Here is a 22,371-nt window from a genome sequence, read left to right on the forward strand (position 1 = left end):
GGGGTGGAAGCCAGCTACTGAGTGAGGGGATGGCAGGACACAGGTGCCCCCCACCAAACCCCAATTTGACGGCCAGAGATGCAGAGTGAGGAATTCGAGAATGGAGCAGTACCCAGAGAAGAAAATAAATTGAAGCCCCCGGATGCACGTGCTTCTTAGACGATGCTACCGAACTGTGAACACGAACAGTCTCTCCCGCTCCACTCAAGTGATGACAAAAAAACGAAACCCGCTTCTTCCTATTTGCAGGTAAAACGTACCCCCACAGGGCCTGTCACAAAAAGCACACGAAGGGCCGTCTGATTTCCATTACCAAAAGGTTACCGCCATTCGATAGAGCAGACATTTCACGACACGAACGTTCAGCCAGTCAGCGTGGAATCTTACAGTAACATTAAGAAGACCACCTCCCATTTGATCGAAATGGTATCGACAGGGTGCTGAGCTCTTCAAGCACAAGGTCTGTGACGTCTACACCAGGGTCCGAGGACACGACCCTGACCCTGGCACCGCCCGCGACGAGACGCTGCCAGTGGGATCTCTCAATCGGACAAGAGAGAGGCAGGCGGCCAAACGCTCGAGAACAGGCCCCCAACCCCCCCTCCCCCACGCGGAGCGCGGGCGCCTCCCTCATCCCTAGAGCTGTGGCTCCTGCCCTGCAGGCAAGTCCCCGCCACCCCCACTTCTGATCAGAACAGGGCGGGTCCCCGCAGGAGGCCTCCGACGAATCCCAAGTCTGCCCCACATCGTCCCCATTTAGCAGATGGATAAGCCGAGCCACAGTGAACTGCTCTCACCCACCAGGTCCATTTCAAAGGGAAAAAACATGCTATGGACACAAACGTTTTTGCCAACTACAAAAAGGACCATAAATCATTCTGTAGACTCCACTTTAAATGGCTCATTTTTTTTTCACTGATTAGCGACGAGAAAGTAAAACAATCTTGGCTTACTTTCAGGGCTCTAAGAGTTAGTTACCCCAGCTGATGAAAACTGTATGGTAGAAAACGCTGTGTATACTCATGACCGTTTTTATGTCACTGCCGTAACGTGGTTAAGAAAATTCTCCACAAGAAGTCAATGACTTACTGATTCTCGTCTTTCCCAAAAGTTTGAAAAAGACCGGCCTTTTCCTCCGGGTACCTAAAGACACTGGGTTTTTGCCGCCGGCAGCCTTGCAAAGCAGGTTTTGTGACAGGTGGGTACGGACAGCTGCCCTTGATGTGTGACAGCTACGCCGTGAGACACAGGGAGGGGAGGCAGCAAACAGGAAAAGGGCCGTGCTCTCCCGCTCCCGACGTCTGTCCTCCGTGCGGAGGATCCAGTCCACCCGCTGGTGCCACCGGTTTACAAGGAGCGGGACGAAGCGCACATCCTCTGCTTCGCCGCTAGGAACCAGCACGGTGGGGAAGACCATGGAGGCGGGTGCCCAGAGAGCCCGTGGGCCCTCCCCGCGCCCGCTGCCCTTTCTAGCACCTGCCCCGGAACCAGAAACCTAGAGATGGGACGCAGGGCCGGGACAGGATGCCTGGCACCCAGGGTGGGGCCTGGCCGCAGCAGTCCTCCCAGGGGGCTCCGGCTCTGGCCTCCCTCCTCTCCCCAGGTGGGGACCCAGGGCAGGCCTGACACTGCCCCGTGCCTCTCCAGCCCTCCTCTGTCAAACAGGTCACAGTCGGACCTGCCTCAAAAGATCGTTACCAGAACCACGAGTCACGGCCCATGAACACTCAGGAGAAGGCCTGGCATGGAAAAACCGATAAGCCGTTTAAGCGCTTGTACAGTTAAACCAGTATTCGTAGAATAAAAAGAGACTTCCTTTTAAAAAGAAAAAAGCAGTTACACTCTTCTACTTGAGTTGTCCAAACCCCGGATGTTTAAGAACTATCACGTTACAGGCACTTTTCTGTTTTCCAATTATACAGGATCCCCTGTTTTATTCTAATAAGAGCTAGAACAGCTTTCTGGGTTGTTCTCCAAAGGAAAGACTATAAAACAGTCAACTTTAGAACAGTTTAAAAACAACTACATTTTTTCTTAAGGCTTCTATACTTTTGTGCTTCACACTGTTTTTTTTTTTTTTTTAAATCCCTCGAGACTTGGACTTTTCTTAAAAGTACAAATAATATCAGTTATGCACTCATTACAACATAAATACAGTGCTGAACGCTTTCCACGATGTTTTCACATGCAGTATCTTCTGTGATTCTTACCAAAATGTTCTAAGCTGTGCAAACAAGGATTGTTCCCCTCCTACACTGCAAAAACAATCAATCCCAGACCGGCTGCTAAAAAGAAGTGGCAGATGTAGGAATTTTATGACCAAGTCTTCTTCCCGATAAAACATGCAGTCAGGGTTCAGCTGACGGCTTTGAAACAAAGCAAGAAAATATTTTGAAAAATAAACGAACGATTTACTTGTTTACGATTGGCTCTAGAACACAATTATCCCTCGCCATGAAACGCTGCCACTAATTGTGTTTTGATTTAGTTGAAGAGCAAAGAGCCAAGCAGGCATTGTATATGCAAAGCAGATTCTGGGAAACCAGCGATAAACCTCAGGCCAATGAGATCTGAGCCTATTCAAAGAAAACAAACAGAGAAGTTGGATAAGAGGAAGCATCAGAGTGCAGGGGACCTCATCAGCCCTAGAGGAAGGGATGTACACTCTACAACCTGACAAATCCACTGGCTCTGTTCTCAAACACACATTCAAACAATAAAGGGGAAGGTGGGGAGGCTTGTCATCACTGGTCCTTAGGATGATAAGAACTTGCTGAGTACCACTTGCCAGAGGCAGGACAACATCCAGCCTAAAAAACTAGATGATGTTTGATTTGTATGTTTGATTTTTTCTGTTGTTGATTTTTTTTCTGTATTAATCATCTAATATGTTACTATGATATAATAATTAAAAAGAATATAACATTAAAAAGAAAATTATAATTTATAACATAAAGGAGATTTACAAGTGATTTACGTTTATTTTTGAAAAACTGAGAAAAGAGCTCAACAAAGAAGTATTTTCATCTTTAAAAACAGACATCTGAATGTGTTATTTCCAGGGGGAAAAAAAAGGATGAAATTAAAAATAACTTTCTGGGGGCCCAGGGAAAGAGGCCTTCGGCCGCAGGGGCGCACAAGCAACTTCAAATGAGAGGAAAGGGGTCCTCAGTTTGCTTTGTTGGTCAGAGCAAAGGGCAAATATACCATAAATATTCAGAATAACTTAATTGTGGAGGTTTATTCTAGAGATTTAAAATTTAGCCTTCACTTACCTTAAGTACCTTCTCTGATCTTACCCAACCCTGAAATTTCAAGGTAATTTAATATAACTGTAATATAAGCAACTCCTTCCAGAATAAGGAAAAATATAAAAAACATACTGTCAGGGACATCTGGGTGGCTCATTCAGGTAAGTGTCCAACTCTTGATTTCGGCTTAGGTCATGATCCCAGGGCCATGGGATCAAGCCCCGTGTCGGGCTCCATGCTGAGCATGTGGCTGGGGATTCTCAATCTCTCTCTCTCTCCCCCACTCATGCTCTCTCTCTAAAATAAAATTAAAAAAAATAATAATGACATACAAACTATCCTGTCGGAAAACCAGAATGTGAAAACGTGGACAATAGCCACACGAGAAAGAACAGAGGTGACAGGCGCGGGCGCCTGTGAAGGAGGAACGACATCAGCTTACCAGAAGGACAGCGCACTAGGACCCGGGTCCTGTCACAAGGCCATCACACCGCAAGCCCTGCCAGCCCGCCTCCAGCCTCCACACTGACGCCGCCGTCCGTCCGAACCTTCCGCTAGTTACGACCCGGGAGACCCGGCCGAGGACGCACAGTACAGAGGGGGTGACACACAGATGTGCGCATTACTCTGCCCCTGGGGACCCACTCAGACCCCTGAAAATCCAAATCCAGTTTAAAGTTCCAACAAAATCACTCCAACTGCGAGGCACGGACACGTGCGGGGTATGCCACCATTTGTTTGGGGAAATGTGTGTACGGAAGGGGTTTGCATTTGCCGAAACAGGTCTCTGGAAGAATGAACAAGCAGCTAACTACTGACAGCAGCTGTCTTCTGTGGGGTAGAGACAATGGCGGGGAGAAGCCTTTGACTCTCTACATAAACCTTCTGAAGTTTATAGCATGGGCTGAATTATTCAATCAAGAATATTAACTTACAAACCATCCACTACAGACCTCACGTTTGGGAGCACGTGACAACCTACTAGGTGATCCAAACAGAAAGCTGACTGGGCTATTCTACCAGCTCTGGAAAAACTGGTTTGGAAAAGCTGAAACATTTTTTTTTTCGTGACTTGATTTGGCATTAAATCTGCTATCTATCCTCTGAAATGAACTCCGAAGCAGGGGCCAAGGCCACACGCGCAAATAAAATCCACAAGAAAGAGAAGCTTGTAAGAAAACTATTTTTTTTTTTTTACCCCAGCAAGCAAATCATAGAAAATACTGTTGATCAGATAACAGCAAACAACCCCATAAAAAATGCCTTTTCTAGTTTTCTAATACTATATCTCTAGGAAATAATTCCCTACCAATAAAAACCAAGCAAACCAACCGTGTTTGCACTAGACTGGGGCAAAGAGGGAGGCTGATCTGCGCTCTTGATGTCTCTGATCTTCCCATAAGGACTCGCAGTCAGGATACTTGGGTTTCTGGCCATACGGCTGAAATTAACGAGCTGTGTGACTGTCAGGAAGTCAGGCAGCCTCTCTGAACTTTGTGTGCTGCTTCTAAATGGCCGCAATGCTGGAATAAAAGATTTTGCAGATCTTTTCCAGCTTCAGATGCTCGGACACCAGCTCTGTTGTCTGTTTCCAATAAAAATCATTTAACTTTTAAGCTAGCTAAGGAATAAAGGTGTTCCCTTAAATAAAAACACCTAATTGTTTAAGTGAAAAAAAAACCACACGAAGGCCTAGAAATGGAAGTACAAATAGAAGACGGAAGAGATTTCCCGGCTGTCTTCCCCACACGCTGACGCTGCTACGCCAGGAAATTATTTCCAGTAACATCTTCATTTGAACAATTATGTAACGAGGAGGCTGCCCGGCTGGAGGTGTGTCCCAGCCCCTCCACGGCGAGGCCTCACCTAGGTTCTGTGCCACACTGGAGTGTGGCAGTGACACGCGGCGCCCCCACCTGCCTCGAAGGGACCGCTGCACGCACCCCTCCCCCACACCTGTGGCGCGACTTCAGCCAGGCGGACGAGCTCGGTGCCCCCTGGCACTGGAGGAAGACGACGAGGAAGAACCAGGTTCCTGCACGACTATGTCACACACACAGACACAAACTGGGTCTCTCGGGGCACACCCAGCAGCAGCAGCAGCAGCGTGGGCCTCGCCCTCCGGGAGACGGTGCACCTAAGGCACCTGTGTCTTTTCTCGGTGAGCGACGCTCAGTCTCAGACCAGGGCCCCTCCCGCCACGATGCCGAACACGGACAGCACTCACCCACCCAATGTCACAACGAATCCAGGATATCTTTCCCAAGGAGCTTTGAAATCAGATCGAGTCAATTCTTAAAAGCAGCAGTTTGGAGGTGCCTGGGTGGCTCAGTTGGTTAAGCATCCAACTTCTGCTCGGGTCATGATCTCGCGGTTCATGAGTTCGAGCCCCGCGTCAGGCTCTCTGTCAGCACAAAGCCTGCTTCAGATCTTCTGTCTCCTTCTCTCTTTGCCCCTCCCCTGCTCACATGCACTCTCTCTCAAAAATAAACATAAAAAAAAAAAAAAAAAGCAGTAGTTTGGAAGAGAGGGCAGAAACATACCGAATGTGCCGTAAAACCCTCTAGGCCCGCAGGTCCCCACGCCGTACTTCCTCAAGGACACCAAAGCCGCTGCCTTCGTGCATGTAAGAAAAATCAGGTTTTAATAACGTATCTTTCAGAGTTCAAAACTGACATATCCTATTCTTCAACCCACATGGCAACCCAACCCCCCCCCCCCCAACTTTGCTTCCTTTCTTAGAACCGTGGCCATTCTAACAACAGGATATAAAGAGCAGACACATGTAAAGATTTAGGGACAGAACTTAAAACGAGGAAGAGTTGTGTTTTAACCTATCCAAACTTGGTTAACTCAATGCCTTTATACTTCGTGGCGTTTCCGGGCAAAAGTCTGTCCTCCAAACAGCTTCCTGGCCCGTACTCCCAACGGGAGATGGACTGGGTTCCCAGACGTGCCTCCCACGACTACCTGGGCCGCCTCCCGCGGCTCTCTGCGTGTCACCGCCACGGAGCCACGTCAGACGCCCGTATCGCCCACCCTCTGTCGAGACCAGGTTCCGGCTCCGCCGGGCGACACTGACAGCCACCAGCAGCAGAGAGAGCCCTTCCTGACGCCCTCCGTTTGTCTATTTCAGGCCCAGTTTCGCAGGGAATCCTGCTGCCTCCAGCGCGGGGGCCACTTACCTTGACCCGAGGGTCATCCAGCAATCCAAGAAAATTAAACGAGGCGAAGTTTACACACTTTTTTCCATTCACCACAATGTTGTGGCTCGGAGGGCTGGGGAAAGAGAGGAGAGAGGTACGTGTGACCAGACGACGTTCACGTTACAGGGACGCGGCACCACCCGCCCTGGTGGCTCACGAGACACACAAGTGTTGTCACTCTACCCGACCTGCATCCTCGTCTTCCAGCTCTCTTCGTTAGTTCTAACGTGTACAGTTAGCAAATGGTACGTTAAAAATCAGCCATTAGCTCTATTCATATTAGGCTACTTTGTTCTACTCAAGTAAAAAAAAAAAAAGTGAGTGATAATTCCAACACAGATTAGTGGTAAATCTTCATTTTGATTTTTTTTTTTTTAATTTTTTTTTTAACGTTTATTTATTTTTGAGAGAGAGAGAGACAGAGCATGAACAGGGGAGGGGCAGAGAGAGAGAGGGAGACACAGAATCGGAAGCAGGCTCCAGGCTCTGAGCTGTCAGCACAGAGCCCGACGCGGGGCTTGAACTCACGGACGGTGAGATCATGACCTGAGCCGAAGTCGGACGCTTAACCGACCAAGCCACCCAGGCGCCCCTTCATTTTGATTTTAAAACTCATGAAGAAACAAGTACATGAAGTACCTCAGAAAAAACTCTGGAATAAGACAAATAGGAAGGAAATCTAAAAACATCACCATCAAAAGCAAGAACAGGCAGAACAAGCTCAGGCCTTGCAGTTAAGTGGCTCAAAAATACACGTTAACTCTGGAAAGCCACCGAAAAAAGTATGCAGGGGTTCTGAAGTTGGTGCTGGATTACTGCTCAAGAGGTAGGGTGTGGGGCAGACAGGGTGGCCAGCAGCCTGGGGGTGTGGATCGGAGTTGGGACGGGACAGGAGACAGCTACTGAGGCCACCTGCCACGTCCCCTGCTGACAACACTCCTCAAGGCCACGCTTCAAAAACACGGGGCCAAACCGGGGGGTCACGAGCTAGTGAAGCCAACGTGGTCTCGACCAGGCTCTCGGGGCCGAAGGAAGCCGCGAGCAGAGCTGGACGGAGGCCGTCAGAGCACAGGCCCAGGGCAAGGACTGCGGCGCGAGCCTGCCTCAGTTGTACACGTGCACCGCTGTGCACACGCGGTGCTCTGGAAGATGCGCTGCCGTCAGAAAAGACTGGAAACACGGCTCTCGGGACGTGCGATCGGAACTGGTTTCTTATGCGAGAAACAGAAGATGTGGGAACGCAGGGAAGGAAGAGAACGGGCACTCGAAGTAAATTCACAGAAGTAGGTGAACCTGTACAAGAGGCGGTCAGCCAGACAGACGCCCTCTGCCTCTTGGCTCCTGGCGGCTCCAGGAGCTCGGGGACGCTCCTCGGCCGCTGGGGGTCTCGGCTTCTTCATCTCTAAAGTATGGAAGGAACCCACCTCTCGGGGCCATTGCTAGATAAGGGCCTGGCCCGTTACAGGTGCTCTCTAAATATCTCCCTCCCTCTTCCCTTTGGCCTCAGGGGCTTCTCCTTCAAGCCACCCACTCTGCTTCTGAATCCAGCGTCCATTCAGCCTCCTGCTTCTCGCCCTTGAGCTTCCCGATGGTCCCCGTGTGGAGGTGCTGGCGCTCACACAGACATGGAAAACCAAAACACCTGCGTGGACAAGTCTGTACTAAGGCTGCTGCTGGAAAAGTCACGGCCACTGTACGAAAACTAACACGCAGAGAAATCAAACCGTCAAAAGGAAGTACGCCCAAAGCCCCTAACCACAGCCGGCAAGCCGCCGAGAGGCACCGCGGCATAGGGACACGAGGATCTTGTTTCTGTCCGGCACTGGGAGCGGGGAGGGAAACCAGTCTCCAGCAAGAAATGGAAGCTCACGCCTGTGCTCCACGCAGGCTAGCAGGAACGTGACGCTGGGCACATAACAAGGAACACGGGAGTATGAGAGCCTTCGGGGTCTCTCCCAGGAGCAAATAAAGCCAATCTAGAAAGACATCTCCATAATCAAGGCCTCAGAGGACTAGCTGGAGGAAAAATAAAACCCTTTCCAATCCAAACTCACAACCTCACTATTAGTGAGAGTCGGTAATTTCAAGTGAATTTAGAAACAGGATGATGCTTTACCAGAAGGAAACTAGTATTCCAGAACCCCATTAACAATGGGTTGAGGGGGCGCCCGGGTGGCTCAGTCGGTTAAGCACCCTGACTCTTGATTTCGGCTCAGGTCGTGATCTCACGGTTTGTGGGCTCCGTGCTGATCGCGAGGAGCCTGCCTGGGGTTCTCCGCCTCCCTCTGCTCCTCCCCTGCTCACTCACTGTCTCTCAAAAGAAATAAACATTAAAGAAACCAAACAAACAAAAACGATGGGTCGGGTACCAGTGCCAGAACAGGCACCCAGAGCGAGGAAAGACTAGAACTCAAGAGAACTGTGCACACAAATACCTGTGAGTGACAGCAGCTGCCCCACAAACTACCAAATTACACACCTCTCTTCCCGATGGAGAAAAATCAACTCGGATAAACACGTACCCAGATTAATTCTAGACATATTCAAACCATAAAAGATGTTTTGGAAGACAGAACAGATGAAAATGTAGAAGGATGTCCTTGTGACCTTGGAGTAGAAACCGTTGCTGGTAAGTCCCCAAACACAGTGAGACCAAAATGGATGAATCTGAGTCAAAATGAAGAATTTTGGTTCGATGAAGACACCACACAGTCAACAGCCGGTGATAAAGAGATTTACTGTGCTTCAGCGAATCTGAGATGCCGATGGTAGGTTTTTACCTAGCGCCAAGAAAGAAAACCAGTGCCAACTAAAATGTAATGTTCTGTCGTGTTAGAGTTTTGTAGTTTACGTTTAATGAACAGTTCTACTAGGTGCGCTTCCACACAGATTTGTCCCAGTACGTCTGTACTTATGAAAAGGAAAACATAAGCAGGGTAAGTCCATCAACACAGTCCTAACCTCTTCGCCCAAGTCTCCACTGTTCGTCCTCCCCTAAGTCGTGGATTTCACGGGTGTTCAGGCAACACGCTCCCCCCGCCACCGGGAGGACCCCGTGTTGTCTAGGATGCTCCCCCACCATCTCTGAGGTTACCTGGCAGGTTAGTGTCCCCCACGCTCCAAATTCTGACGCCGGGACTTCCCTACTGGACTCAACTCATCTTTCCCCTGACCGAATGACAATTCTAAAAGCGAGCCGGGATCACCCACAGGCAGAAGTCTGACAAAGGGACGTTCAAAGCCTTCGTCAGTGCAGCCTCTCGTCTCCGGCTTGGAGGGGTCGGGCCCCTTCCCCCGCCAACCGCTGATTTACCTGCCAGCAGTGTTTGTAACAACCGAAGTGCTGGCAGTGGGCACAGCCGTGAGCAAGTGCTCGATACACGGGTGGGGACACCACCGCCCCCCCGTCACTGCTGACGACGGTTCTCAGCTGCAGGATTCATCCCCACTTCAGAGGCTGTGAAACAGGAAAAGGAAAAAGAACGTGCGTCTTGAAGTCAACGTAATAGAATACTACCTCAACAAGTGACCACAGATTAAAGTCTACATGGTACACGGGATTCGTGCTAATCAAATACAGGCGAAGAATGCGGTAAAAGAAGAGGTGAGACATATGAAGGGGCACTCACACAAGGGGAAGACCCCGGCAGCTAGTCAGTGGATGAAATGATACTCAAAGGCTGCGATAATCAGAAAAATACAAAATAAAACAATGTTAGCCAACAGGGCTATGGGGAAACTGGACCCCACAGACTAACTCGGGGGAGTGGATGGGTGCATCACCATGTAGAGAAGTCCCCCAGGGAAATGAGACAGGCATGTGTCAGCCCCCCACTCCTGGTTCCAGAAAGTCCCCACACGGGGATAATCGCCAGATTTTTTGTGGCAGTGGGGAGTGGGGAGAGCTGAGATGCCCATCGTGACGGAAACAGCGAATACACAACCGAATGGCACGCAGCAGTCAGAGGAAGTGAACAAGAAGTACATCGGGAGTCCCCGCGGCGTCTGTCTGCCCTGCTCTGAGGTTTCCCTGTTGTCACTTAACACCAGCTAACATCCTTTTTACTTGACCGTTGGGCTGTCTGTCCCAAAAGAAGCAAGATTTTGATTTATCGCATGTGCTCAGCACATTCCTAGAACATAGCAGGCACTCAAATGCATGTTCAAAAAGCAAGTGTGAATAAAAAATCAGAGTGAAGTCTGCAGCACAAAATTAAAAACATACATTCACAAACCGTTAAGATGTGGTTCCAAAGGCACTGTGAAATTAACAAAGGCAAACCCCAAGTGGACCCCGGATGCCAGGAGGTGAGGCTGGGAGGGGAGCGGCACCACTCAATGTCAATCACGGGAAGGACTGTTGACTACAGACCCTGACAGAATAAACCACCAATTACAGGCCCCAACAGGAGAGATGGACAGAGCATCTCCTATAAAAAACTGACCCTCCCTGGACTTTCGCTTTCCTCCAGTGGACTTTCATTAAAACAACCCCTCTCGACTTCCTCCTCCTCCGAGAAATAACATTCTTCTCCCTTCTTTGCTGCACTTGCCTGTGGTTTAGCCATAGCTTGCTGGTCCGAAATCGCAATCTTCTTTTATTCCCAAACAAACCCGTTTTTACTGGCAAAATAACTATTTTTAAGATCAACGATACATGCATAATAATAAAATGCATCATTTTAATAACATACAATGCGTAACATCAAGTGACGAGTGACGGCTCAATGGAAGTATTACAGTGGGGAGGAGAAGGGACGGAAGGAAACCAGAGAGGAGGTGCACGGAGCTGCCCTGTGTGGGCGCTGACCGGAGAGGAGAGGGTTAGCACCTGTGTCTACAAGAGGCCCCTCGTGGAGAAAAATAACACAGGGCCTCAAATGAACCAGAAGACAAGCTCCTGGCACATCTGGCTGAGAAAGGCACACAAACAAGGGAAACGTGACCCCACAGATGTGCCCCTGTACTCATCCGCATGCAAAGGACTGTGTGTGCTTTACATCTGCACGCTCAACATAATCCTATCAACTGCTTCCTGCCGATACATTGGAAAACATTAAGAAACAGACAATTACTAAATGACTGTAGCCAAAACTTCCTTTAAAAACTTTAAACAGCTTTAAAAACTCACTGAAGGGGCACCTGGGTGGCTCAGTCGGTTGAGCGTCCGACTTCGGCTCAGGTCATGATCTCAGTCTGTGAGTTCGAGCCCCGCGTCGGGCTCTGTGCTGCCAGCTCGGAGCCTGGAGTCTGCTTTGGATTCTGCATCTCCCTCTCCCTCTGCCCCTCCCCTGCTCATGCTCTGTCTCTCTCTGTCTCAAAAATAAATAAAAACATTGAAAAAAAAAAAAAAACCAACAAACTCACTGAAGACGTTAAATCCAGGATTAAAAACCTAGGATCAACAGAACACACACCACAACAAATACATACTTGTTAGAAGGCGGAGGAGGGTCAGTAAAGTACCTTCCAGACTGAGAAGGCCTTTAAGATCGAAAAATGATGACACTGCTGACAGAGTTTCCTCAGGGCAACTTACTGACGGGGGTTGAGGCCGGTGGACAGTCCAGGCGGCATGCAGCCACTCTCTGCACCACCCCCCCCAAAGCCAGACGACCCTAATCCCCAGCTTTATGGAGCTAGGCCACAGTGGTGAGGTCACAGGGTGGTTCTCTAAACCAGAGCCTTCCGTGCGCCCGTGATCCCCACCCGCTACCTAAAGCGCGCCTTCTTCAAGGAAGATCGGAGCAGCCTTCCCCACTGCGGTCAGGGCACACGTGAAGTCCCCGGGCCCGGAACACGCAGCCCCGAGGGAGGGCACGCTGCACGGGCTGAAGATGGTGCCAGTGTTGTGAGCGCTGCCACGGCACTGTGGCTAAGGAAGCGGTAAGACTCGTTACATCTGATACCAGAACCGGACCAGGCACGGGAAGGGAAAGCAAGAGAAGAAACTCATTTTTCCACACACGTGTGAAAAATCCCAAACATCAGCGAAACAAATGCAGCAACGTACACAAACTAACCAAACGGCCCTGCTTAGATACAGTTTATTCCAGGAACGGGAGGATTTCGTATTAATGCAAAGACCTAGCAGTGACTTCCGGTAAACAAAACAGAAGGAAGGGAAAAACCCCTTTCAACCTGTGGCCTCTTCGATGGCACATAAAATGCCTCCAAGGTCTGTGTATCTGATGCTCGGAAGACCAGGACCCAAGGAGAGAGGACGCGTTGTGTGTGAGAGGTCAAAGCAGAGAGAAAGCTGCGTGTGGGCGGGCAGTGAGGAGCCGGGCCCCAACTCCTGGAAAATGCTCCCACGCTGGGGACAAGGCTGCCTGTGCACGTGGGGCCAGGCGGGCGGGCTACAGGGCAGCCTGAAGACCTTCTTAGGAGAAGCAGTCATTCACACAGATCCCCTTCCCGCTCTGCAGAAAGATAGGAGACTGACTCTCTGATGAGGCATGACTATAAACTCAAAGTCCGAAGGACAACTGGAGGGAGGGGGCCCTGCTGAAACCAGAAATCACATATAAGTCTACAGAATGAAAAATGGGACACTGAGCCCTCCTCTTTGAAAACAAAGGAGTAAATCTTGGTAATCCCGGATCAGAGGAAGGAAGATTTTAAGATCTAACACAAAAGCGCAAGAAACAAACGGACAAAAGAGACAGACTGGACTTCATTAAAATTAAAAACATTTGTGCTTCGAAGCACAGGATCAGGGAAGTGACAAACAGAATGGGGGAAATATCTGCCTGTCATATATTTGATAAGGGAATGGCATCCAAAAAATATAAAGAACTCTTACGATTCAATGATAAAAGACAGCCACCGCCCGCCCCCCCTCCCCCCCCACAAAAGGGCTTAAGCGGGTAATTCTCCGGAGAAGATATATAAGTGGCCAAGTAGCACATGAAAAGACGCTCATCTTCATCAGTCATCAGGGAAATGCAGTGGGGTCCCACCTCCCACCTCCCGCCCCCCGGGGGCTGTGATGAAAGACGGTAAGCGTAGGCCAAGAGGTGGAGAATCACAACTCTCACGTCCTGCTGGTGGGAACGGAAAACGATGCAGCCGCTTTGTAAAACGGACCGGTGGTTCCTCAGAGTAAGCTCCCGTATAACTCAACGAACCCCATTCTCAGGTACACACTCAGGAGAAACAAACACCCGTGCCCGCACACGCAGCCATTCATGGGAGTTCACATACGGATATACTTTTTCTTCTTTCGGGTGGAAACAATCCAAACGCCCAACGGCTGACAAATATACAACCAGAGTGTGACGTGTTTAGAGTGAAATTATTTTATTATTCCGCCAGAAAGCTGAATAAAGCACTGACACAAGCTATGACACAGGACGAACCTGGAAAAGATGCCGCTAAGTGAAGGGCCGCAAACTGCGGGACTCCTTTGGGGCGAAATGTCCACAAGAGTCAAGTGCAGGGAAAGCAGATGAGGGGGCGTCAGGGGCTGGGGGAAGGGGAGAGAACAAGAGTGGCTGTAGGATTTCTTTCTGGGGTGATAAAAACATTCTGAAATAAGATGATGTCCATGGCTGCACAGCTCTGCCGACATACTAAAACCCACTTAACTGTGGTCAATTAAAAGGGTGGCTTTTACGGTCCGCGGATGATACGCCAATAAGGCTGGTTTTTAAAGAAAAAAATCTCTCCAGGTTAAGTAACTTCACTTTCTCTTGCGTCAACTTGGCACTGAACGAAAAGCCCTCCTGCGTGAATTGGAAAGTAACCAAGATCATCAACCACAGCAAAACGGCCTTCAAGATTCTCTGGTTTTTACGACTGTTTACACACCGCTCGCGATGACAGTGAAAATGTTGCACACGGTGACACAAATATGGATGCTGTGGGTCACCAGACGCTGAGGTGTCTGACAGACCAGTAAGAACCGGTAACACGAGCACACCAGGGCCAAAGAGAATACGAAGCCATTTTAGGATGCGTAAGGTCTCCAAAAACGAGTTCCACAGAGCTTCCTCGGGAGGCTCTGCGGACGTCCTGACTGCAGGTAGGGGGCCAGGGAAGGCGGCTCTGGGCAGCAGTCGGGCCGCTACGGGCAGCGGGTACGTGTGACCGTTCGGAATGCAGACGGCAGGACGAGTCACACCGACGTGGGGAAGCGAGCAAGCGGGCCGACGAATGAGGAAAACGTAACCCCGATGCCGAAAACAAAGGATGCCGAGCTCCACCAATGAATGATACTGACGCGGCCACAAAACTGTGCGCACCAAGTAATCCAGGGACACGCGGTGCGGCCACAAACCTGCCAGGAGGAGGGCGGAAAGGCCCGCGGGTGCTCGTGGCAGGTGCCCAGGAGGCCGCACCACAGCCGGGGCCGCACAGGCCGCCGCCCTTCTGCGGCCGCCGCCCTTCTGCGGCCGCCTTTCTCGGCCACACAAAGGTGGCAGAGGGGCAACTGCGGCCTGGGGAGGGCGGGTGTGCGTGTTCTCGGAGAGCCGGCCTTTACCTCCTGCAATTCACGGACAAAATGAAAACCGGAAAAGAACGAATATAATCAAGAAATAACAGCATAAGCAAGTTCCTTAGAAAAATACAGGAAAATCGCAGAAAAAAAAAAAAGAGAGGCTAAAGAAACACCGTGATCGCTTCTAGACAGTCGGGATCTGGATGATCCGTGAGGACGGACGGCACGGCGGATGGCAGTTTTTCTCACACAAACTTACGCGTGTGCATAACTTAAAGACCCTATCGGTATAATCTGACACGGTAACTGCTTGGGGCAGAAAAGCCATCTGTCATCTCAACAGACACAGGAAAACTTGGGATAACAGTTAATATTCTGATTTTAAAAAACTAACGAAAAAGTTCCCTTAGCAGATGGAGAAGAGAAAGGAAGACCGTAACTTGATCCAGATGATCTCTGAGAAGCCACCGAGACACTGAGGCCCCTGTCACCACCCCCATCCGACACCGCACTGGGAGGTGTGCAGCAACACGGGAACAGAAAGAAAAAGATGCTCCTCCCGACAGAAATGAATACGCTCTGGTACCTAGAGACGAATCTATTAAAAGATACACAACATCCACGTCCTGGTTGTTAAGCAGGCGTTACCATGGGTGGAAACCGATGAAGGGTACACGCGGGATGTCCCTGGGTTATTTCTCACAACCGCATGTGAATCTCTTATTTCAAAATAAAAAGTAGAAAAAAAAAAAAAAGATTAGTAGTCTTTATGAAGAAAGCTGTGTAACTTTACCGCAGGACATAAGAGACCTAAGTATACGAGTGACACCCCGGGCACGTGGTGACAAGATTCATTATCAGCAAGATTCCAATTAATCCAAATCGGTGCACTGCCTGGCCGCAAACCCAAGCTCCGTTTTTGGTCAAATGTGATCAGTCACACTGACACTCACACCGAAGGAGACAGTTGTGAGCAGTCCAAGCAATTCTGAAGAACAAGGAGGTGCAGGACTCACTCTAGTCAAGGCCTGTTCTTTTTTACAATGTGTATTTTGAGAGAAAGAGAGAGAGAGAGTGCATGCACAAACACGAGCAGGGGAGGAGCAGAGAGAGGAAGAGACAGAATGCCAAGCAGGCCCCACACTGTCAGTGCAGAGCCTGATGCGGGGTTCGATCCCGCTAACCAGGAGATCAGGACCTGAGCTGAGATCAAGAGTCAGACGCTCAACCAACCGAGCCTCCCAGGTGTCCCAGAGCCTATTCTTAAGCTGTGCTATTTATATGGAGTTCTGGCAGAAGGAGAGACAAATATACCAAAAGAATAGAAATAAAGCCAGAATCAGACCTGTTAGAAGGACGTGGACACAAAAGAAGGGAAATCTCTACTCAGCGGCAGAAAGTGGACAATTCAACTTAGGAATGCTGGGATAGCTGACCACCATACAGAAACAGGCGAATTCGGCCTCTGGGGTGGGGGAAGGACTCCACCACAGCATTAACGACCAGTAAGTGCGAGGCGAGAACACGTAAAAATTCTGTAGGACCAAAGAAACCACGACGTGAAGAATACAAGACTCCCTAAGATCAGACCAGAAGTGGAAGGATACACACTCAGGAGACAGCCTGCATCACAGTTTTATAGACAAAGTACTGAATCATCTCCTGGCGTCAGGCAGACGTGTCAAAAGTACAAAGATAAGCAAAGGAGAGGCATCCACCAACTTCAAGGTAACGGTTATCCTGTGTGGGAGCTACGAGAAAGTGGTAGATGGGAAGGGGTTCTTTCGCAGTAACTGATACGTTTTCTTTCTTTTTTAAGGTGGATTCGAAGACAGCAAAATGTTCACGCCTATTGATTCTGGGCGGTGGGTACGCTTGTGTCAGGTATTTTCCGTAAACTTAAAACACTTCTGAGCTGAAGAAAGCAGATACGGCAAGAAAGATACGCAACAGGGGAAGCCGAGTCAAAGCTGGAAAAGACCCTGGAAGCGGGGAGGGAGGCGGCGCAAACAGGCTCAAGGGTCAGAGCTGGGACTGGGAGTCAGCGTCACCCGCAGCTGACGAGTCAACGGCAGTGAGCGCACGCCGCTAACACCCGCTCACGAAGGTACCCACGCAGATCTAGACTCAGAAACGACCACGGTGAGGAAAGCAGGAGCGCTGCTTTTCATTTTAAGGGTGTCTCGCTATTGGACGTATTATTGTGAGCATGTATTGTTCCCAAAAAAGCTTTTTTTTTTTTTTTTTTTTTTAACAGAAGAAAGGACGAACTGCAATGCCCAAATCGGAGACTATACACAACGGCCACACCGTCCTTAGAACAGAGTTATATACTGGGATCTAAAGCAGAGCGTTTCCGATCTCCGGAAATTTCTGAATGTTTTATTTCTGTTAAAAAAGAAACACTACACAAACCAGTGTGTGCTTTGGCGAGTATACCCACGGGAGACCAAGTGCAAGTCCGTGGAGGAGTGAACCAACTTACCCTGAAACGACGTTGTAGTTGAGAGCAGGATGGTCTCCGGAGACGGGAGGGACAAGAGGTTCCGGCTGCCACTCTTCAATCAGCTCCTCCTTTTCCTACGGGAGGAAAGGAGTTAAAATACAGCAGGGTCTAGTCACGGGACGGCGACCGTTCTGTCCCCAGATTTCTGCTACAAATCAACCAATAAAGTCCTCATCTGCTTCTGCCGACGACCGCGCGGCAGAGAGCGGCAGCCCCGAGGCCACCTGCGGCCGTGGAGACGGGTGTTAGAAGCGGCCAGCGATCCCCTCGTGTGCGAGAGACTGCAGGTCTACAGAGCCCAGACCCGGGCACTGCGTCTGTGATGCCAGAAGGGAAGCTTTACAAGCACCACTGCCATGGTCACAGTTTGTGTTCTTCCCTGGCTTTCAGGGGAAGATGGCCACGGTTACCGGATCTTGCTGAGTTTGGCTTTCAGAGGACCGCCCTAAAATCACGGTTGGTCGTTCTTTAAAAAAATGTCTATGTGCGTGGACTGCCATGTGTAGAAATGAAAACTCAAAAGACTGGGAATGATCCACCCCTTAAAAAGCCGAGCTAGAAACCAGCTGCACGGCCACCCGATCACTCCCGAGGAGTTCTGAAACGCCAAGGACCTCTGCCCTGGATGGCCCAGTCTTCCTGCAATGCTGTCCAGAGCGTTCCCTGGCATGCTAATCCCACAGGTAGTCAGGACAAGAGCGGGGGAGGGCGGGCATCTCCGGTCAAGGTTAGCATACGTCTCCAAACACAGGTTCAAAGACCCATTGGCCTAGAAAAGGTTATGCAAAATCACGCAATGAGATCTCTCCTACTCTGCTTTAGTCAGGCCTCCAAAACGTTTTTGCCCTCAGAACAAAACGTTCCGATGGCCCCGGGACCATCTGCTGCACGTCCCCGGGGGGACACGGCCTGACACCTCCCCCACGATTAATATTAACGACCAGGACGACCGCAGCCAGGGAGTGCAACCGGGGAAGCGAAGGCCACGCCGCTGCGTTCATTCTGTTCCCCAGCACTTGTTCCTGGGACGGCTCGGTCTCCGTGCTGTACTCAGCGCTGCCGGGTGAGCCCAAGCTGTTGGGCTTTTTATAAGCATTCGGGCACGGTGCTACAGGGGCCGGGCGGGGAAACAGTCGGAGCGACAGAGACCACACCACAGTCACAACCGCTCTTCCCTCTTGCACTGGGGCACAGTTCCTGAGTGCTCCTACCGAGTGACCAGGATGCACTTCCTGTTCACAAGCGCCCTCATCCCTCCGGCGCACGGAACTCCTCGTGGCCTCTAGACGCTTCTGTTTCCTAAGGTTCACCCAGGTAGGCCTTGGGCTGGGCCCCGTACCAGAGAAGGCATCAAAACTGGGTTTGGGGTAGGGAGGTGGGAAGATTCTTTTCAACCCCGAATTTCCTTTAGGAAGAACACAGGGAAAACTTTCATTCGGGTTTCAGAAGCCATGGTGGTTTTCCTGAGCAACTCATGTAATCCTGCGCATCGACAATCGAAATCCAGAAGCTTCCCTTCCACCATCTATTCCTAAGACTGCTGCTGGCCTCTAGCCACGTGCAGAGGTCTCTGACGTGGTATTCCTCTCGGTGTCGACTTTATTACTGGCTCCCCTGTATTTTCGTACCCTGAGGTTTCACTGTCTTTGATTCGCTTACATAACAGAAAACATTTTAACATACCTAGTTCAGTCGCCACAAGTACTTTTTGGAAAGATGTAGCCACTGTAATCATACAGTGAATAATAAAAGAAATTTAATTTCTTACCTTGACTGTAAGATCAGATCGTTCTTGCAACTTGTAAGTTTTAGAGAAGAGAAGTCTGATTATCCAGAGAATTAGAATTCCTTCCAAAATAAGATGGTAAGCAGGAGCCTAAGAGTGAGTCAAAAACCAAAAAAGAAATGAAGTGAACCCTTCCAAAATCTGCACATAAAATGTAATGCACCTGTATGTATCGCCTCCCATGACCTTTAACCTATTATTTCTTAAGAGTTATTTTCAAACTCTTTTCATTTCCACTCATTCCTTTCCCCATTTCTTTCTTTTTTTTTAATCTTTTATTTTATTTTTTAAGACCGAGAGAGAGTGTGAGTGGGGGAGGGGCAGAGAGAGAAGGAAACACAGAATCTGAAGCAGGCTCCAGGCTCTGAGCTGTCAGCACAGAGCCGGACGCGGGGCTCGAACCCACAAACTATGAGATCATGACCTGAGCCGAAGTCAGACGCTCAACCGACTGAGCCACCCAGGCACCCCATCCCCACTTCTAACAGTTGGTAATTTCTCCTTCACGTGATAAATTTTTAATAGTGCAGCTTTAAAACCTCTGTAGGAAAGGAATTTACTTTTTAAAATAAAAGTTTATGCAGAATCCCAACAGGTCAAACAATATCAACTATCAGATCCGTCAGACGATGTACCTTCCTATTGGTGGGAAAGGACAGTAATGAACGCTTCATAGCTTCACCCGCCTGCTACCACCCTCGTCTACCCCAGGTCAGTTAAAAGAGTTACGTGGAAATCAGTTTCCACAATTCTTAAGAGTTCTGCACATCTCACTCTATTCTATCTGATAAGCCTCTAATAAGCCTCCTTAAATCCTTCTGGGAACATGGCTGGGGAAAAAAACAAACAAAAACAAGACTGTATAAATGACTAAAGGAACGTCAGGTCTTTTTTCTGCAGTAGTTCCCCACAAGTATGCAGTGTGTTTCGTGTCAATAGGCACACAGACACCTTACTGAAATCATCCATGCCACGTCTTTAAGCGCACATTTCCAAGATGTACAGCTGACTTTTGTGTTTTGCACAACTGGACACGGTAAGTACATGTGGAAGACTCCAGATAGCAACTAAACCTCAGTCAGTTACAGAGTGATCTACTCCAACAGGCCGTCATTGGAAAAACCACTTAAAAGAGACAGTCAGAAATGTAAATACAAACTATTTTGAAACATCAGACAGAAAGGAAGTGAAGATGATTTACCATAGTTTAAAAAAATTCAGAATATGGAAACAGGAAAACTGCAAATTCAGAGATGAACTTCTAAGTCAATGTGCAAATGTCTTTCTGACTACGTACAAAGGTTACATACACGATTACTTCTTTCTTTTGCTTTTCTCAATAATTATATTCCAGTAGGCAAACATCTGCCTAAATCACGAAGCATCCCACTCCAGAAAGAAACCATCCTAAGAAAAACTGAGATACCAATTGTCTAGTGAATTAATCAAAATCACAAATGCAGCTTCTTTTCCTGGAAATGTTACATCCAAGAGGACACCTGAGTCTTGGTCAGTTACGCACCCTTCAAAAAACAAGCAACAACATACAACAGAAAATTATTCATTTTTTAAAAAATTCAATTTCAGTGGCTCTTCTCTTAGTTACCGTAATTAGCTTAGTATTAGCCATCACTTACGCCACACCTGTTCTGTCAACTGTTTTTCAGGAAGCCCTGGTAAGTTCTTCAGGGGAAGACACCATGGTCTCCCCTGGCAGTAGGCAGCTATGTTAAGTTTTTAACAAACCATCAAAAGAAAATTGGTATTTGCTTTAAACAAATACGAGCTCTATAAGCACAGGCATTTTTGCATGTTTGTTCACTGTACTATCCCTAGTGTCTAGATGTGTGCCGTCCCAATACCTTGGCCTCTAGTCACCACGTAACTATGTAAATATACATCTAAATGAAATGAAATGAAATACTTAGTTCCTCACTTGCACTAGGCACATTCCAAATGCCTAACTGCCACCTGTGGTTAGTGGCTGCTACACTGAATAGCTCAGATACACGACATGCAGAAAGTTCTACCGGACAGGGGTATCGAAGCTCCGTAAACACATGTCAAGTGAATGAACATTCTCTAAGACTTAAGTTCTGCTATCATAGCTGTCACCTGACACACGTGAAACAGACAGCCTTTGAAAGCACTCGTAATTGTTCCGCCTTTAAAAATCTCTAAAAAGTGTTCTATCTTTACAAGACAGAAAACGAGACGCCTGTGGAAGAATGACAAACTATTTCATATTCCTCATTCCTAAATCATTCGGCTTTCCTAAACCCTCGCCCCAACAAAAACGAACTCCTTTCTACTGCGATTCGTTCCCCTCTTACCTGATCCACAGTCTCGAGGACTTGAAACCCCTAGGACCTTCCCAGGCTGAGATCTTCCACTCCATTTTCACCACCCTGTTTCACCATCAGTCCCAACTCTGGTTTCTGAGGACCAGCCTCGCTCCTGCGCCCCCTCCCACCTGTTCCTTTCCCGTGCCCGGACGGAGACCCTCGGTTCCCGCTCCCGCCCGTGCCTCCCCCGCGAGCCTCTCCAGCGAGGGACGACGAAGGTCCGGGCGTGACCCAGCCAACCCTGCCCGGGACTCAGACCACAAACCCACAGGGGCCGTCCCACCCCTCCAGGGCCGGGTGTGGTCCTGGGCCGCTCGGGCCGCCAAGCTCACCTCGTAGAGCGCCTGGACCATCTCCACCAGTACCCACTGCTCCGCGGCGGTCGCCATAGTCAGCCGCTGGGGCCTCCTTCCGGAAGGCGGGTCTCAGGTACGTCAAACAGAGCGCGGCGCAGCTCGGTGACGTTTCGCTCCTGGGGGCGGGGCTGGCGAGCGCTGGGCTCGCCTCCTGGCGCTTGCGCACTGCAGGAAAGCGAGAGGTCGGGGCTTAAGGCGGTGGGTGGAGACCTTGGGGTCTCGCCTGGCGGCCTAGACGGGTGGGACCAGCGGGATGGCTTTTGTGACAGGTGTTCTCCTGTGGCTGTGAGGTGGCACACCTCGTGCCGGGGCTCTCTGGAGGGAGGGATTAATAATAAATGGCCTTGCCCTGGGCAGGCAGTGTTAGGCAATCACAGAAGTCCTCTTATAAATTACACAAGTAACCCAGGAATGCATTATTATATATTTACAGAAATATAAATGCAAATGGCCACCTCTAACACAGCCCTTACCATGT

General features: G+C 49.4%; 1 protein-coding gene across 2 annotated transcripts in view; it reads right to left on the bottom strand.

Annotated features, from left to right (window-relative positions):
* Window positions 1-21,974, bottom strand: part of SPTLC1 (serine palmitoyltransferase long chain base subunit 1) — a 53,612-nt gene extending 31,638 nt beyond the window's left edge. For both annotated transcript variants that reach the window (XM_007087825.3, XM_042963884.1), the window contains exons 1-5: window positions 21,870-21,974; window positions 19,175-19,282; window positions 17,386-17,480; window positions 6,437-6,530; window positions 5,795-5,867 (exon numbers count right to left, since the gene is read on the bottom strand). In XM_007087825.3, coding sequence (XP_007087887.1) covers window positions 5,795-5,867; window positions 6,437-6,530; window positions 17,386-17,480; window positions 19,175-19,282; window positions 21,870-21,926 — 427 coding nt within the window. In that variant the 5' untranslated portion in view covers window positions 21,927-21,974. The remainder of the gene's footprint in view (window positions 1-5,794; window positions 5,868-6,436; window positions 6,531-17,385; window positions 17,481-19,174; window positions 19,283-21,869) is intronic.
* Between the last annotated feature and the right edge of the window lie 397 nt (window positions 21,975-22,371).

This window comes from Panthera tigris, chromosome D4 (genome assembly GCF_018350195.1).
Source record: "Panthera tigris isolate Pti1 chromosome D4, P.tigris_Pti1_mat1.1, whole genome shotgun sequence".
NCBI classification, from domain to species: domain Eukaryota; kingdom Metazoa; phylum Chordata; class Mammalia; order Carnivora; family Felidae; genus Panthera; species Panthera tigris.